We start from the raw sequence: 17,726 nt of genomic DNA on the forward strand, positions 1-17,726 counted from the left end.
GGATGCTGACAGAATAATGCGTGTAGGAAGCTGACCCAGTCATTTCCTGCTGAACAGCAGCTAGCATCGTCCTCTGACACTGTTGCATTCTTTGCCTCTGTGGCCTGATGTGGGTTGGCAGTCAGACTGCGAGGAAGAGTGAGCTTTGAAAGAGCATGCTTCAGGGTCATCTGTTCGTGGATGTTGGATCATAATGGATGTCAGATCGACCCTGTGGGCTAACAGCCAAGTAGGAGCAGCAGTTCACTGCTTAGTTTGTTACAGATGTCTGAAGATGCGGCTAGATTCAGGTTTTGAAAAAACACTTTCTTCCTGCTCAATCTGTGACCCTTGATCCTGTCCTGACAAGTAAACGTTACCTACTGTGGTTTGGACATGAAGCATTGGGAGTGAGAGGCATACTCTAGCACTAATGTAAGCTGGTAGTTGGCCATTGTCCTGCTGTTGCCTGGGTAACCCAGGCTGTTGGGTTACTGCAGTAACAGATTAGTAAAGACGACACAAGGATCACTGTTTCGGTTACTGATTCGTATCAATATCTGAACGTTAAAGAAGAATGGTTTCCCATGCAGTGGAGCATCTGTTTCACTTGGGTTAAAAGCAGATATAATACAGATTTATTAATAATTAACAAGGGTAGAACAGGATCAATACTCATATTGCCATATGCTTACTGACAAGGCATTCATGAAAGTCATAACCGGGAAAAATTTAGAAACTGTTAAAAATTTCCATCATACCTCTTCTATGGTTCGAATTCCTGTCAAAGAGACTTCAGTGATGAAATGATCAGAGTTTCTGGAATCCTGTGCTGCTCACTACTACTCAGCTGGCTGAAACAACGCTAAAAACATCTTCCCTTGCTCAAGAAACACAAGTTTGATTGGAAATTTTATTTGAGAAAACGTATTTACATGAAAGCTGTACTCTATTTAGCAAGTTTTTTAAATAGTTAATTCTCTCTGTTGATTAAATAATAAATGGCCCCATTGGGCAGTAGTGGCTCAGAAGGCAGAACTTCATTTTGTAAATGATGGGTATTTGGTTCAAACACAAACTCAGTCCATCTTAGTTGTTGTGTCCTTTGGCAAAATACTTCACACGAATATCCTGTTGGTGGTGGTCAGTGGCGCCAATTGAATGGCAGCACTGCTTCTTTCAGTCCGCCCCAGGGCAGCTGCGGCTACAATGTAGCTTATGACCATCATCGTGTGAATCTGTGAATGACTGATTGTTATGTAAAGCAGTTTTGAAGTCCTTGAACTTAATAAAGAGCTATACAAATTCAGGCCATTTACCAAATGAAATCTTGTTTTATATTTTCTCTTAAAATACCAATCTTCATACTAAGGTTGTAACAACATCAAAGTTTCGAAGTCGATACTGATGCCAATCGAATACTCTATTCTAAGGACCACATGGATACAGCTGCATGTTTTTATTTTTTAAGGGTTATGGCTCTTTCTAGGAAAGCTCAGAAATATCTTATCAATAACAATATGATAATGTTTTATTCTCTTAATTAGTATAAAGCCAATAAACATGTCAGAACTATCTAAATAAGTCTTTATTTTAACACGTGATTTTAGTGTATTGCAAAGCAATAGGGAATATAACACTTGGTAGAAGTGGTAACATCACCAGTGGAAGTACAGTATGTATCTTGAATTCATTAGTGCATGTAATTGTAGAACCAGTTCATTGACAGTATAAATATGGACCAGATCCAGCGATAGTGCAGTTATGCCTGTTTGTTTTTCCAAACAGTTTTATGTAACTTTGTCTTTATGTATCAAGGAAAAGCTCTGAAGATTTTCTATATTCACTCATTGTACACAACTAGCAGACAGCAAGTAGCAGCAGAAGGGAAAAACAGCAGAAAAAAAAACACCACTTTATACATTTTACATTTTAGGTCATTTAAACCACAGAGACATAGGATAGAAAAGGTGTAGCAAATTTTTTAAAGAAATGTTTTTAACTATAAATCTTATCTTTAAATATTAATATGCAATATAGATTATGTGATTTTAGCAAGTCTAATAATATTTAGATTGCTACTTTATTATAAATATGGAGAATTTAAACAGAAGGCAAAAACCTTGAGACAAAAACATGATTTCACAATGTAAGCTCATGAAGAAAAAAAAGAGCCATACTATAATATAATGTTACTGAAAAGGATTCTGAATCTTCAAAAGAACACAAAAACATTTTATTCGAGTCAGTCCGTCAAATGCCATACTGTTACCACAAACACTTATTAGTACAGCCACAATCTTCACAAACAGCCCCCTACCACCGAGCCTCAAAATGACACCCTTTGCTTCTTGCGGTGTTGGGTTTTGTTGATTTGACTGAAATCTGCTGCAAACTCCTGCGTCTGTGTTTTACAAAGTGAAGTCCACTTCAAAGACCTCGCTGGCTGTGACCAATTTTTCTGTAATTTCCGAGAACTGACAAACTCTCACACAATGTGTATTTTGCAGGGAATCTTGCTGTACACAATGTTTCTATTGCTTCTTTGTTTCCAATTATTGACATACTGAAGCTATAAATTATAGTTGACTCAAAGTGTTGCGCGATCACATAATACAAAATTATCTTTGACATGACGTCTAGTTCAATGTGCCTTTCCATCATTAGGATGAGTTTATATTGTTTGGTCTTCAATGAAAGGAGAGTCAATACATTTGTCATAATGGCAGCTTCAGCGACGCTCTCCCATTGTTTTTGAAATAACTAAATTCCTCTGCCCTCTTGACTCCTTCCAACCTGCTCTGTTTTCCCAGGAGCCGCCAGTCCCTCAAAGTTAGGGAACACAAAGTTCTGGGTCCATATGTGGATGGCCTCTCGCAACTTGCTGTTACCAACTTTGAGGTTTGTCTTTCGCTTTTCTGCAGTCATGACACAGCCAGAGCCGAATCCAGTTGGTTATGTTCTTATGATTCATAAAGTACATCAGAAATACCTTTGTGTAATCAAACCACTGATTTATTATCTTTAGTTAATGGGAGGATTTAGTTTAAAATCCTCTCATGTAGAAGTTGTAATGAGACATAACCCTGCTGTGGCTACAGTAATGAGGTTGCATGCAGTTTATATGCCAGGCCTTGGCAGGTCCTTCCTCAGTGACGGTAAAACGTCTCCACCCTGTTCCTCTGGGCTCGGTGTAGCCTGTTCTGGGTCCAGTGGATTTCCTACTGCCTGTTGTGACCCAAACTTGAAGAAATGGCATAACGCCTCATGTGAAAACCTCTAGCATTTAAATCGGTCATAACAATTTAGAAGTCTTAAGCTTACTCTCTGAATTTATTGAACATGCTGACAAAAAACATTCTTTCTCCATCATTATTTCCTTTTGATTTCCCCCCTTTAGGATATTGAAGTGTTAATGTCTGAAGGAAACAAGTCACGCACAGTCGCAGCAACCAACATGAACGAGGAGAGCAGTCGATCGCACGCCGTCTTCAGCATAATCGTCACGCAAACACTCTATGATCTACAGTCCGGAGTTTGTATTGTTTTGCTCCTCACACACCTTTGTGGCGGTGGCTTTTAATTTTCATTTTGGATCTTTAAATCTGTCTCAAACAGAATTCAGGGGAAAAAGTGAGCAAAATGAGTCTGGTTGACCTGGCAGGAAGTGAGCGTGTATCCAAAACTGGAGCTGCCGGGGAGCGACTCAAAGAAGGCAGCAATATAAACAAGTATGTTGATTATGTGTTGATTATTATTATGAGATGTCAGTAAAATGTTATTACTGGATGACTGCACTGTTTGATGCATATTTGTGTTGTTTTAGGTCTCTTACTACATTGGGGTGTGTGATTTCTGCTTTGGCCGATCAGTCTGCTGGGAAGGGGAAGGCCAAGTTTGTGCCTTACAGAGACTCTGTTCTCACCTGGCTGCTAAAGGTTTGAACCCTCTGCTGTTACACTTTTTAAGAACTGATTGGTATAATTATCTGAAAGTTTATTAAAGCATTATCTAGTGGCAAAAACATTATCAAGTAAAAAAATCACCTACGCAATATAAATATAAATTATTCTTTGATTTAAGTCTAATTTGTCTTTATTAAAATAAGACTGAGGATAGATAAACACATTTACCCATAATTACGCCTAGTGCCAAATTGCCAGAATGTAAAAAAACACAAATATACAGTTTAATATTTATTCAGACATATAATAATAAAATAAAATAAAAAATATTTAGTAATATTATGGATATTTATTGTTATTAATACCTTAATCATTTAAATGGTCAAATGAATAATTTCAAAACCAAATGAGACATTGATTCAGAAAAACCTGCTATATGTTAAAATCATATTTTTTAACTCACAATTTCTGTAATTATTTTAGAGTTAATTTGTAAGTTCATTATGAAATCACCTGATCTCATTGTTTTGACTCTTTAGCCTGACTTGAAATTAGCTAAATTTATCTTTTGGGCCTCCAAATTAATTGCTGGGACATTTAAAAGTGTATTTTATGATTTATATCTCATTTAATTGTGGCACTTTCAAGTTCATATTTTTTGTGAATTACTGACATGAAAAGATCAATTACAGCTTTTTTTTTTATCTTACTTTCATAATTATACTTCATTATTGAGACAGATCAAAAATAATTTCAGTATTTATTTCCCACAGAGATTTACCACTTTTGGGTTTCCAAATTGTGAATATAATTACAAAGTAACTGTGAGGGCTTTTGAAAAATTTCTGACACTTGTAGATCTCCATATATCTTAAGTAATTATTGACACCATTGAATTGTTTTTAAGAGAGGTTTGGCACTTGTTTGTCACCATATTTAACAGTATTTTACCTTGACCTCAGGATAACCTTGGTGGGAACAGTAAGACAGCCATGATTGCTACAGTGAGTCCAGCTGCTGATAACTACGAGGAGACGTTGTCCACGTTGCGTTATGCTGACAGGGCCAAAAGGATTGTCAACCATGCTGTGGTGAATGAAGATCCCAACGCTCGCATCATCAGGGAGCTCAGGGAGGAGGTGGAGAAGCTTCGCGTTCAGTTGTCTCAGGCAGAGGTGAGATCTGGCCCGTCACAGATTGCGACTCTGTTCACCAATCACCAGTGATCGTGATCCGATTCTTTTCCCTCACACTCTTCCTTCAGTCCATGAAGGCACCTGAGCTGAAGGAGAAACTGCAGGAATCTGAGAAACTCATTCAGGAGATGACAGTCACCTGGGAAGAGAAGCTCAGGAAGACCGAGGAGATTGCTACTGTATGGATATGAGTCACAGAAACCTTAGCAGCTGGACTGCCTTTCTTTGCACTGCTGCACTGTTATTATCTGTGTTTACAGGAGCGACAGAGGCAACTGGAGAGCATGGGTATCTCTTTGGAGACCTCGGGAATAAAAGTGGGAGAAGACAAGTGTTTCCTGGTCAATCTGAATGCTGATCCTGCCTTGAACGAGCTGCTGGTTTATTATCTGAAGGTAGAACTGTTTCCAAAAAGAAATGTAGTTCCTCTGTCTTTGCCATCATGACACTGTGACCTCCAGGGTTCGATGAGATTAAAGTAGCATTTGCTCAGCGATTGCGAGCAAATGTCAGATTTCCAATTTTTGTTCAGCTTTAATGTAATCTGATTTCTCTTTCAAAACAATAATTAAAAAGCTCTAAAAATAGTTCTCCGCAGTCTTCTTGTTGTAACTGTTCATTATATTAGGAACATGATTGCCATCTTGCTCTCTGTGCCTGTGTGTGATACAGAACATACTTTTGTTGCTTTAAGAAAATGTTTAAATTAAGGAGACATTTCAAACTGCCTTTACCGTGGGATATTTAGTGTGGTTAGCAGTAATAACTCTCTTTTGTAATTGACAAATTTGCAATGATAAGCAACCAAACCGAAAGAGTTTTGCTCTTGTTTCTAGCCTGACAGAACAGCTAGCAAGCCTCCTTTAAAAACAAGCTGGCTTCCTTTCTAGAAGTTATTTCTAGAAATTTCTTAAACATTTTTGTTTGCTTGGTTTCTTTTCAAATTCCTCTGTGATACTTAAAATTGCTAACTTTGAGTCTTCTTCATAGCTTCAATTTGTGAAGAGTGTTGTTGTTCCCCCCGGCTTGCTAGAAATCAGGTCTGATGCCTTCACCGATTGGTAAAAGATCAGATTTTATGAGTTTCCCAACCTGCCAATCGTCTACAATTGGGCCTGTTCTGGTCAACAGCTGAGTTTTCTAGTTTTCTTTTTCCGAGAGTGAGCTAGAAAACATAGTGACAACCCACTCGTGTTATCAATTATTACATCATTATACACAATGTCTGTAAAAACTTCCTAGCATTGCTACAAGAGGCAAAACTCCCTTAAAAAATACAACTGAGTCTTATATTCAGATGGTAGAGAGAATTTGAATTATTATTTGTCCAGTTAGAGCAGGCCTGGGACCATTAAACAGCTAGATGGACCTGTAATAGCAGAAGTATGTGAGAAAACAGTCTGCATGGCGTACAGAACAACAGCCCTTTGTCTGGCCTCTGCAGTCCGGCCCGGCGTATCTGTGAGGAATGACTAAAGCAATGTGAAATGGGCTAGAACATCCTCTGTTTGCTGGAATGTTTGTGCCCCCTCTGCACAGGCCATTTTTATTTTTACCCCACTTAAACCTGCTCCTAGTTTAATTTTCACTTTCCCAAACGTAAGGGCTTGATTGCTGCATTAAGATTTTTATAAATGTTCTCATGCAATGGGTTAATACATCAGCTTAAATCAGATTTGCTGTCCTGCTTTGATCAATATGCTCTCCATCTGTGTGAAGGAGCACACCCGCGTGGGTGCAGACACCTCTCAGGACATCCAGCTCTTTGGCATCGGGATCCAGCCGGAGCACTGCGCCCTGGACGTCTGCCCCGATGGTGATGTCACCTTGGTGCCCATCGGCAATGCCAGGTGAGCTCCTGTAAAGTCTAACTGGGTGCTTGCTATCTCTCTGCCTATCTGTCTGCGCTATGGATGACTGGACTGCAAAGTTTCTCATGACCTCATTGCTGTGGAAGCTTATGAACTGCTCCTACACTTTGATACTGGAGCTTTGTCTTCCTCCCTCTCGCAAAATGATTGTTTCTGCTGAGCAATTCAGTTTTTCTCCATCTGTAGATGAAGATCAGAAACTCCACTAACATGTTTGTGTTTTCTGCAGGACCTGTGTGAATGGCACAGTGGTTGACTCCTTGGTGCACCTATGGCATGGAGATCGTATCTTATGGGGAAACAACCACTTCTTCAGGTATGAGTCCTTCACTATAATCCAGATGTTAACAGTTGTGAAAATAAAAGGCAAGCCAAAGCAAGTTTATTTGCGTAGCACCGGTTGTACAGAAAATAATTCAAAGCACTTTACAGGAAAAATAAAGAAACGTGGAAGAAGAAAATTACAATAAGATGCAAAATACATAAGAACAAATAATATTAAAGTTTAAACGTCACATAAAAGAAATAGAAATACATTTTTATTTCTTTTCTCTCTTTTGATGAGAACTCTGGCAGCTGCATGTTTCATCTGGATTTTGCTGCTCCGTTAAAATAACTGACTGAAAATAAAGGCATGAACAAGCTTATACTGCTGTTACTCCACATGATTCAAGCTTCTCCTCCAGTCTGTTAATGTTTTTGTATGTTTTTGATTAAATGCTACGCTGGAAACCAACAAAACAAAGACAGACATTTTTGGTGCGTCACAGGACGCACTGCATGTCACTAAAAACCTTTACCGGTGCTGTCCTAGATCAAAAACTGGACTTTAAACATGAAAAGAGGGTTGTTGATACATTTATTAATAAACTATCTTTGGCAAAAGTGAAAGGCTGGTCGTGAGTCGTGAAAGGGACTGATTAGGTCTTGCGTTGCCTTTCAGAATCAATTTGCCGAAACGGAAGCGGCGGCACCGTTTGAAGGAGCTGGAGAGAGCTTCACCCAGAGAGAGCTTTGTGGAGGCAGATGTGGAAACAGCCAGCGAGGCTTCCTCTGAGCAGGACTACAGCTATGAGTTTGCCCAGATGGAAGTCATAATGAAGACTCTTGGAAACAATGGTATGATTAGGACGATGCAGCAGTTCTTATTTAAATATCGCAATTCATCCTTGAGTTGTAAACTTTTATTTTCTCCTTTTCTGACTTTTGCCAGCTATTTCTTTGTAAATTACAACAAAGAAAGTGTATTATTTCATGTTATACATTGTAACAGAAGATCTGTTTCTATCCACATTTACAGACCCAATGCAGAATGTGGTCCAGGTGCTGGAGAAGCAGTACCTGGAGGAGAAGCGCACTGCTCTCGAGGAGCAAAGGCTCATGTATGAGCGGGAACTGGAGTCGCTACGGCAACAGCTGTCTCCGGAGAAGACACAGCAGTACCACCGACACAGCAGCGAGCGCCTCGCCTACCCGACACACACTCCCCACGGCAAGCTGAGACTGTGGACAGAGGAACGGTGAGTGGAGTTTGACCCAAAGACAAAATGAAACACATACAGACAAACCTGCTGCACTGCCTCCTTGTGGTGTTAAATGGGCATAGCAACTTGACTTCTCATCAATATTACATAAGCAACAGGGAAGAATCCTAAATCTTTCATTAGTGGAGAAAATTTATGTGGTAAAAAGAAAAATAATAGCTAAAACTGAATATTCTGTTGGCTCTTCTTGCATACAATGCTAGCATTGGTTCTCTAGCACAGCTAATTGCTACAGGAAGTTAGAAAAGTCACAGTTTAAAACTTCCCTAAATAGAAGTGGTGGAATTGCTAATGTTCAACCTTTTCTCTACAAATATAAACACAACTTTTATATACCACTACTTTTTTTCATATGGGACGCAACAACTAAGTAAATCAAGTTAGTAAAACTTTGTCCATGTTAATCAGATTTTTTTCAGATGATTCCAAACAGCTGAGTTGCCAAGTACATTTTCGTTTGACTATTACAGATTTAAATATATTTGTTAACACACTTTCATCTTATGTATGAACAACATCGTAAGTCTTCCACCTCATGAATGAATGCTTTGTTCTAATCAGCTCTCTGTATGTCTGTGACACATCCTGTGAGGCAGGGATGAGCTTTTCCGCCAGAGTCTGTCTCGACTCAGGGAGCAGGTCGTCAAGGCCAACACTTTGGTGCGAGAAGCCAACTTTTTGGCTGAGGAGATGAACAAACTCACCGACTACCAGGTCACCCTTCAGATTCCTGCTGCCAACCTCAGTGCCAACCGCAAGGTCAGACTTCTTGAGCCTCACTTCTTAAAAATATCACCACCTTTTTTGTGCGGACTGCAAGTTAGGGCGAATATAAAAATGTTGAGACACATTTCACCCTTATCTATTTTTTTTTATGTAGCGTGGAGCAATCGTGAGCGAGCCAGCCATTCAGGTACGTAGGAAAGGAAAGGGGACCCAGGTGTGGACCATTGAGAAGCTGGAGAACAAACTGGTTGACATGAGAGACCATTACAGAGACTGGAAAGAAGGCAAAGAGGAACAGGTGAAAAACAAAAGGCATAAGGAGAAACCAGTGAACATAACATCAGATTAAAAAAAGACAAATAACTCTTCTTCTGTCTTTTTACAGCATAACAAATTAAACAAAAAGAACTGTGATTCTTTCTACGAGGGTCAAGAGAACCACAACCTGATCGGCGTGGCCAATATTTTTCTAGAGTGCCTTTTCCACGATGTCAAATTACAATATGCTGTCCCAATCATCAGCCAGCAGGGAGAGGTGAAAATAATAATGCAAATTTCTTGCAAAAAGTTGTAAATAAATGATACTGACTTTTTCATAATGTGTAAAGCTCAGATAGACATACACAGAAGACTTGTGTCTTCTATTTTTACACTCAAATGTAGTTCGAGTGTAAAAATATACTTAAGACATCTATGACTTTTCTTCCACTGTACAATTATGCACTACAGCCTGTTGTTCAAACACATATGATTGTTATAGAGTCAACTGCAGGCTCTGATGGTGAAGTGACAAAATGTGGAAAGGTTTACTTTTGCTCTATTTTGAAAAACATGTTTTTTGTTGATGTGTTCAGGTAGCAGGCAGGTTGCACGTGGAGCTCATGCGAGTGAGCGGATCGGTACCGGAGCGCCTCTCCGGGGGAGATGACTCTTCGGAGAACTCCAGTGAAAGCAGCTGCTATGAGGTCATGGACACAAACGGGGAGATTGTGCACATGGCCAGAAGGCTCACCTGTAGGGTAAAAGACACCGTTAACTTTTAGAACCAAAGAAATTTAGGGTCATCTGCAATTTCATTCTAAGGATTAATTACTGGGATTACCAACAAATATAATCTGCATCTTGTTTGTTTTCCTTACCGCTGCAGGTGAGGATCAAGGAGGCCACGGGACTGCCGCTCAACCTGTCCAACTTTGTCTTCTGTCAGTACAACTTCTGGGAGCACAGCGAGCCCACCGTGGCTCCTCCCATGGTCAGCCCAGACACTCCCTCCCCTCGAAGCCCAGACTCTCAGTTTACAGTCCAGTTTGATCACTGCAAAGTATGGAAAAATCTCCTTACACTAGACAAAATAAAGACTCTTATTTCCCTTTTAATATTAAGCTAACATTTGTACATCATTTTTGTTTTGTCCAGGAGCATGTTGTGCATGTGACAGATGAGTTTTTGGAGTTTATATCAGATGGTGCTTTGGCTATCGAAGTGTGGGGCCACCGCTGTGCCGGGAACGGCCGTGCGCCCTGGGAGTTCGATGTTCTGGAGGCCAAGACCCAGACGCTCCGAGACAGGTACTATGGGCCTCCTGACCTCTGAAGGTAATACCTGATGCTCAAACTTTACACCGGGCTCAATCCCTGCTGCTGCTGCTTGTTAAAAGGTGGAACGAAGTGTCTCGCAGGATCGAGCTGTGGATCTCCATCCAGGAGCTGAATGAGCAGGGGGAGTACACGTTTGTGGAGCTGCAACCTTCAAAGGATGTCAGCACAGGAGGCATCTTCCAACTCAGACAGGTCAGAGGAAGATAAGGGAGGGGACTCTACTTCATCTTAGACTGATGGAGCGATGGCAAACATGTGCAACATGTCTGTGTGAGCAGGGTCATTCCAGGAGACTCCAGGTGTGTGTGAAGCCGGTACAGAACTCGGGCACACTGCCTCTGCTGGTGGAGGCTGTGCTGTCTGTGTCGATCGGCTGTGTGTCGGCTCGCTCCACTAAGCTGCAAAGACCGCTGGACAGCTACCAGGTCTGTGAAAAGCACGCTTTTACAGTCTGAACAGCCTGTACATGTGTTGGACTAAATAGGCTTGACCTCAAAGGGAGGGTGTGCAAAGGGATGAAAGCAGATATCTGTCTGAGAACAGCATGCTCACATTGTGCCAGAGTTATACAATATGATGCTGAATCAGCCTGTGTAGATTTATATTATTGGAGAAAAGCAACTCGGGTGTGCTGCTGGGTTCCTGTATTAGATTCACATTGATTTTCTGTTAATGCTTTTGGGGTTTCTGGCTTCTCTGTGTTGCCTTTAAGAGGCTTTCAATCTGTGTGAAAAACAAACTTTCTCATGTTTTCTTGAAAATCAAAAGGAAAAAAAAAATGAAAGACACATTATGACATTAATTATTTAATATTATTTAAATATTCTCTCAACATTTTTCTTTACTTCTGCACATTTCTTTATATATTTAACTTTTTTCTCCTTTATTTTCATTCTCTAATTATTTTTTATAGTAACCTAGCTTTTCCTATTACTTGAATGTTTTTTGTCTGATGACCATTAGGTACACTTAATGGCATAAGTTTACAATCTTTGGCTGATTAAATAAAAGGTTAAATGTATCTTATACCAACAATACAAGAATGTATTGTTGGTTGATACTCCCATTATAATACCAAAAGTAGTTTGAGTTTTTAAGGCCTTTACTATATAAGAATTCAATTTCTGATCTGCTGATCATCGACCACAAACGAAGATAGAAAATTGGCAGATTCCAATTGCTGGACTATTGATTAGTGCTGCTCTCATTTTGTTCCTTGACTTCCTAGAGACAGGCTATCACTTTCACAGAGGCCAAAGAATACAGTAGACTTATCGTTACAATTATAGTTTTGTTACAAATTCACCATTGCCTCCTAAGCAACATTTTTGTTTATCTTTTATAATAACAAAATAAATAATTGCGATTTGTAGATGTTTTGCTCCTAGTTTTATTCCCAGAGCTTGCTCTGATTTCCTCACCTTTGACTGAATCTCCTCTCCCCTTGCCAGAAAGAGGCGGAAGACGATATGGATAGTTATCAGGTACCCTCCATGCCTCCTCCTGCTGCTGTTCTCCACCCTGTAGTTCACTGTGCAGCATGAGGGAGACCAATTGATTGTGTGTTCGTAAAGGCAACTCCCTCCTTTGACTAAAAAACATGCTTTATTAAACAGCATCTGCACACATGTGGATGATTTTTGATGCTGTAATTATCCATTGCACCAGCAGTTTGTTGATGTGAAAAACAGCTCCACCCGCGGCTGAGTTGGCACCCCCGGAGCAGCATGTCTGCCAGGGTCTCATCCCTTGCTCAATTTTCTTTCCACTTCAGGACGTGCACATTAATGCCACTTATTGCATGTCACCGCTGAATAGCTGAAGTAACAACCCTCATTTACACCCAACGACATTGCATGGCCGCATGATTTACTGCACATTGCATGGTGAAAGCGTGCTGATGTCAGAGTGGCTTTGAGGTCTGTTGAGTAAAAAGCCATGCTGCAGAGGGAAATCGGCTTTCTTCTGTCTGGTCTGTGGTTCTGTGACAATGGCAGACCGATGTGCCTTATAATCAGGTAGGACTGAGGGTAATAATTGTAGACGAGGAGGGCATGCAAAAGTGCGACAGATGTTTATGGGTTACTAGATCTTTAAAAAGGCTTTCAAACTAAAGTATTTTTTTACCTGTTTGACTGTTTTTGTCTCAGACAACCACAAATTTTAATGTGGGTTTAATGTTGTAGACAAACACAACGTGTGCATATTTAAAAAGTGAAAGAAAGCAATGTATGGTTTTAAAGTCTTTTCTTACTATAGAAATTTTAAAAAGTGTAACATACAGTTGATTTCAGCCGCATTTACTGTAATACCCCTAAATGTGTAAATAGGTAATGCATAGTGGAAGTTTCTCTCAGTATAAATAAAACTCTTTGCTTAAGTTCTCAGAGGTTTGTTGGAAAACGTTAGTCAATGTTTTCCAACCTATAGAACAAGGAGCATAGCAGAAAGGTCAGGGATAACGCTGGACAGAACTTTAAAATAGGGTTTATTTTATAAAATAATATTTTCAGCTTTGAACATCTCACAGAAAACTGCTTTAATCCATTATTTTGAATAAGAAAGAGCATAGCATAACTGCAAGCCTGCCACAATGTGTCCTTTCACCTAAACTAAGGTTTAGGTGGGGCAATCCTGCAAAAAGCCAGTTTAAAGTCAAGAAAGCATTGAAACTAGAGTGGAGGTTCACCTTAAAGCAGAACAGCAACTCTAGCCGTTTGTTTCGATCAAAGCATATTCATGTGTTGAGATGGCCCAGTCTAAGTCCAGACATAGAACCAAATACTAATAAATGAATTGTTGTGAACAGACAGTCTCCACCCAGTCTTACTGAACATCAGGTATTTTTAAAGCAGAATTGGGAAAAGTTTTGGTCTCCAGATATGCAGAGTTGTTGCCACACAAAAAATGTATTCCACACTTATCAGATTTTTATTAGCGAGAAATGTTTCCAAACCATTTATGATTCACCATTATGCTCTACTTTGTGTTCGTCTATCACATGGAATGTCAATAAAAGACCTGGAGGGCTGTTGTTAAGTGACAAAAAAGGTTCATGGGGTATGAAGACTTTTGTAAGGCACTGTCGATCATACAGTAACATGTGCTTTTAATTCTAACATCTTCAGTTTATTTCTTAATTGTGAATGCTTTATCAAGAAAGAGTAATAGTACTCACATAAGTGAGACCTGTGAGCCCTCACCTCACCTAGGGAAGCACTAGCCTGTTCCTTGCAGCGGCTCATCTGCCTCATTTAGCCAGCTGACATTGATTCTCTGCCTGGCTCCAGGAGGAAGACCTGAACTGCGTGAGAGAGCGCTGGTCAGACGCCCTCATCAAACGCCGGGAGTATCTTGATGAGCAAATCAAGAAAATCATCAACAAACACGGTTGGTTCGAAGACTTGCACGGCCGGAGGAAAGCAGTCGGCGATGTTTCGATTAAAACTCTGTACTTGGGTTTATGTTTTCAGAAAAGTCAGAGGATGACGTGGAGAGGGAAGCCCGGCTAGTGGAGCAGTGGGTCGGCCTGACTGAGGAGAGGAACGCAGTGCTGGTGCCTGCAGCTGGCAGCGGCATTCCCGGAGCTCCTGCAGATTGGTAAGAAAGAAAAATACACACACATACATTCTCTGTACCCTTGAGACTTTTCCAAGCATTAACTATATTAATCTGCATATAGGATCCCACCTGCAGGGATGGAGGCTCACATTCCTGTCCTATTTCTGGATTTAAATGGTGAGTGAGGATAAAACCGCCTTATTCACAGCTTCCTCTTTGTCTTTCCAAACTCTAAGCTTTTTTTTCTTTTTGTTGTTGCTTTTGCTGCCAGCGGATAATCTGACAGTGAATGAGCAGCTGACTGGACCACACACTGCTGGAGTTAACTCTATCCTGCCCAAAGAGCATGGCAGCCAGTTTTTCTATCTGCCTATCATCAGACACAGCAATGAGGAGGTGAGCAGTGATTATACTGCCCTCCGGTGGCGAAAATACAGAAAAGGGCCTCTGAGTTGGAAGAAAAATGTTTTGTAAACATTTTAATGTTGTGAATATATATATATATATCTTTTTATTATTAACAAAAAACCTGAACCCCAACAAAAATTGTGCAGTTATCTGTTATATTTGCTTTGTGAAACTGTCCTAAAAGTATAATCACACTCAGAACTCCATGTTTCTAAATGAGCTGTTAGCCACTCATAGCTTCCTTCTATGTGATTGTCTCTGGAGCTACATGTTTCAAAATCTCGGCTCCTGTGGTCCACCAGGTGCTAGCTGTGTGTTCCTGGGACTCTTCGATCCACGACTCTGTGCACCTCAACCGGGTCACGTCACCCAACGAGCGCATCTACCTGATCATTAAAGCCACTGTGCAGCTCAGCCACCCGGCCTCCATGGAGCTGGTCCTCCGCAAGAGGATTGCTGTCAATATCTACAACAAGCAGGTCAGTACTGGAATGGGTCAGAGGTCAACATGGAGGCTTCCTGCGGTGAGTCGTGTTTTATGCTTCTGGTTTGTTTCATTCAGAGTTTCACTCAGAGTCTCAAGAGGAGGATGTCTCTAAAGAACATGCTGTACTCCTGCGGTGTGATCTATGAGATTGTTTCCAACATACCAAAGGTATGGCGCTGAGTCCTGCTTACAAATATATGAATTTAAAACCATATTGAGGTTCTTCAATATATTACTAAAGGCTCAGAGTTTTATATTTATCATCATTTTCTCTCCCTTCAGGCATCAGAAGAGCCAGAGGAGAGAGAAACCTTAGCCCTTATGGCTGCTCGAGGCGACAGTGAAGAAACTCAGGATGGAGACACATACATAGAGAAATACACCAGAGGGGTTCTGGAAGTGGAGAACATTTTGAGCTTAGAGAGACTAAGACAGGTATCAGACAGACTGATTTACTCCGTGACACACAGGTGTCACAAATGTAACCTAGTTCAGCTGATTCTGGTAATGTAAACCACAGTTTGGACTGAAGCAGAGAATTTTGCAGATGGCTCAGTTAAAATGTTCCTGTGCGTCTAGTAGGCATGAGTCAGTTGCAAGTGTCAAGATGCACCAAGATTTAAACAGGTTTCAAAACCATCAGACTGTCCCTAAGGTTTAAAGTCATTTTAATGAAATGTCAGGAGTTATTGGTGGTGAAGTGCTTCCCCACCTCCCACTGCACGCTGTGGACTGAAAGAGTGCTACCTTTTCCTCTCATACAAAACAGTCATATTTGATTGTTTAGAATTGCATATAATAATAATTACTTTTTAGTCCCTTTTTTTGTTTAGATGCCATAATATTTTTACTTAATTGCTACACCATAAGACTCTCATACACTGTTCAAACTGTTCTAGCATGATAGTTTGGAAACATTGTCACAAACAATGATGCTGGGTTACTTTGTTTGTAATTAAGCAAAAAATAAATAAAAAGAAAAAGCTCAAATTGAACTCAACTCTATTTGGATTGTGTCATCTTAAGCATCTTATTTGCTTAAGATGGTATATTATAAGCTACTTCCGGTGATTGTGGTTCTAACTCTATTTTTGTTTGTCTTATGAAAAGACAAGCAAAAGAAATATCTTTTAGACTCATAGAACCACATTTGGTGACTTTGGCCTTTCCGTTCGTCAAAGGAAATTACTTAGTCATGGGTTGTTGCCGTTGGTACAAAACGTCTTCAAGGTAGGTTGGGGTTGACGTGTGATCAGTATGAAAGGTCTTGTGCCAGAAAGCTGCTTTTTGTACTCATCTAGGAAATGACCAAAATCCAAAAGTAAGAAATGGTGAAATGACTGGCAATGTTCTCTTCAGCCTGTCATAGTTCCCCGCAACACTGGAAGTAAATTGACAACTTTTTTGGTGGCTGTTTCAGGTTGGATGGTCCTTTTTTTTCAATTGCCCAGAAAAAATACATTAAAAACATGACATTTTTAACTCACGCATCCTGTCTAAATGTAACCTAAACAAAGATGTCAGGCTTGGTTAGCTAATTTAATCTATGATCAAGCTTTAAGCTGTATTTGGATATAAATAGACGTCTTTATCTAGTCACCTTTTCACATTTTCTAAATGCAGAGCAAAGTCATCGTTTCAAGACAACTTTGCTCTGGAGGCTGATTCTCTTTTAAAGTTCAACGTAAATAAACCCACAGCCTTGACCAGTACTTCGCTACTGCTATTTTTTGCCTGGACTTTAACAGCATTAGACTTTCTATATATAAGTTCATAAAGAGTCAGAAGATCACAGACTGTAGATCTGACTAGAGTAGCAGAAACAGATCTATCCTTGTGTTTCTTTGCAGGCTGTGACGGTGAAGGAAGCGCTTGCAGCGAAAGGGAGACATTTGCGAAGGAGTGCAAGCACACCAAATGTACAGCATGTAATTAACATAACCTTTTGCAGCTGAACACATGCAATTTATGGTTTGACCATAAAGTTACTTTTTTTCCCCTTTATCCCCAGTCTTCGTGCAGCAAAATTGACCTGACTGAGGATGAAGACGGCAGGACTCATCAGGCATGGTTTAACCTCATCCAAAGCAATCTTTTTTTATTATTATGTTGGTAAAAGTACATCCAAAAATAAAAAATCTGTATCAAGAGATTTGAAGAGATTATAACAAAGTTATATCCGTTTTTATTTTCTATTGGAAAATGATTAGACTTTTGCTGAGATACATTCTTTGATCGATTTGAATGTTTCAAATAATTCTGTACTAATCCCAAGTGAATAAAATGGGCATAAACCTCATGGTATTTTCTGGGACTCTGTATTGTTGCATAGGAGCTCTGTGATCATGCGGACAGCTTCAGTTGCAACCCTCAAGATGTTTCCCTTTGCACCACACCCATTAAAAACAATCAGAACTCAGGTAAAGCAGAATAAAGTCAGCTCCATCAAAT

The 17,726-nt window shown here is 40.0% G+C and overlaps 1 protein-coding gene across 5 annotated transcripts in view; it reads left to right on the forward strand.

Annotated features, from left to right (window-relative positions):
• kif13a (kinesin family member 13A) overlaps positions 1-17,726 on the forward strand; it is a 43,349-nt gene that overhangs the window by 20,106 nt on the left and 5,517 nt on the right. For 3 of the 5 annotated variants that reach the window (XM_028013570.1, XM_028013573.1, XM_028013574.1), the window contains exons 7-36: positions 2,793-2,880; positions 3,380-3,514; positions 3,598-3,710; positions 3,806-3,917; positions 4,847-5,059; positions 5,149-5,259; positions 5,341-5,475; positions 6,800-6,930; positions 7,181-7,267; positions 7,895-8,070; positions 8,252-8,471; positions 9,092-9,254; positions 9,376-9,519; positions 9,607-9,756; positions 10,076-10,240; positions 10,369-10,542; positions 10,638-10,789; positions 10,879-11,011; positions 11,098-11,244; positions 12,271-12,303; positions 14,110-14,209; positions 14,293-14,419; positions 14,502-14,557; positions 14,652-14,776; positions 15,091-15,267; positions 15,351-15,443; positions 15,558-15,710; positions 17,126-17,203; positions 17,287-17,340; positions 17,608-17,695. In XM_028013570.1, the coding sequence (XP_027869371.1) occupies positions 2,793-2,880; positions 3,380-3,514; positions 3,598-3,710; positions 3,806-3,917; positions 4,847-5,059; positions 5,149-5,259; positions 5,341-5,475; positions 6,800-6,930; positions 7,181-7,267; positions 7,895-8,070; positions 8,252-8,471; positions 9,092-9,254; positions 9,376-9,519; positions 9,607-9,756; positions 10,076-10,240; positions 10,369-10,542; positions 10,638-10,789; positions 10,879-11,011; positions 11,098-11,244; positions 12,271-12,303; positions 14,110-14,209; positions 14,293-14,419; positions 14,502-14,557; positions 14,652-14,776; positions 15,091-15,267; positions 15,351-15,443; positions 15,558-15,710; positions 17,126-17,203; positions 17,287-17,340; positions 17,608-17,695 (3,833 nt within the window). The remainder of the gene's footprint in view (positions 1-2,792; positions 2,881-3,379; positions 3,515-3,597; positions 3,711-3,805; positions 3,918-4,846; positions 5,060-5,148; positions 5,260-5,340; positions 5,476-6,799; positions 6,931-7,180; positions 7,268-7,894; positions 8,071-8,251; positions 8,472-9,091; positions 9,255-9,375; positions 9,520-9,606; positions 9,757-10,075; positions 10,241-10,368; positions 10,543-10,637; positions 10,790-10,878; positions 11,012-11,097; positions 11,245-12,270; positions 12,304-14,109; positions 14,210-14,292; positions 14,420-14,501; positions 14,558-14,651; positions 14,777-15,090; positions 15,268-15,350; positions 15,444-15,557; positions 15,711-17,125; positions 17,204-17,286; positions 17,341-17,607; positions 17,696-17,726) is intronic. The other 2 variants (XM_028013571.1, XM_028013572.1) reach the window with 2 other exon arrangements.

The sequence above is a fragment of the Xiphophorus couchianus genome, chromosome 3, assembly GCF_001444195.1.
Source record: "Xiphophorus couchianus chromosome 3, X_couchianus-1.0, whole genome shotgun sequence".
NCBI lineage: Eukaryota > Metazoa > Chordata > Actinopteri > Cyprinodontiformes > Poeciliidae > Xiphophorus > Xiphophorus couchianus.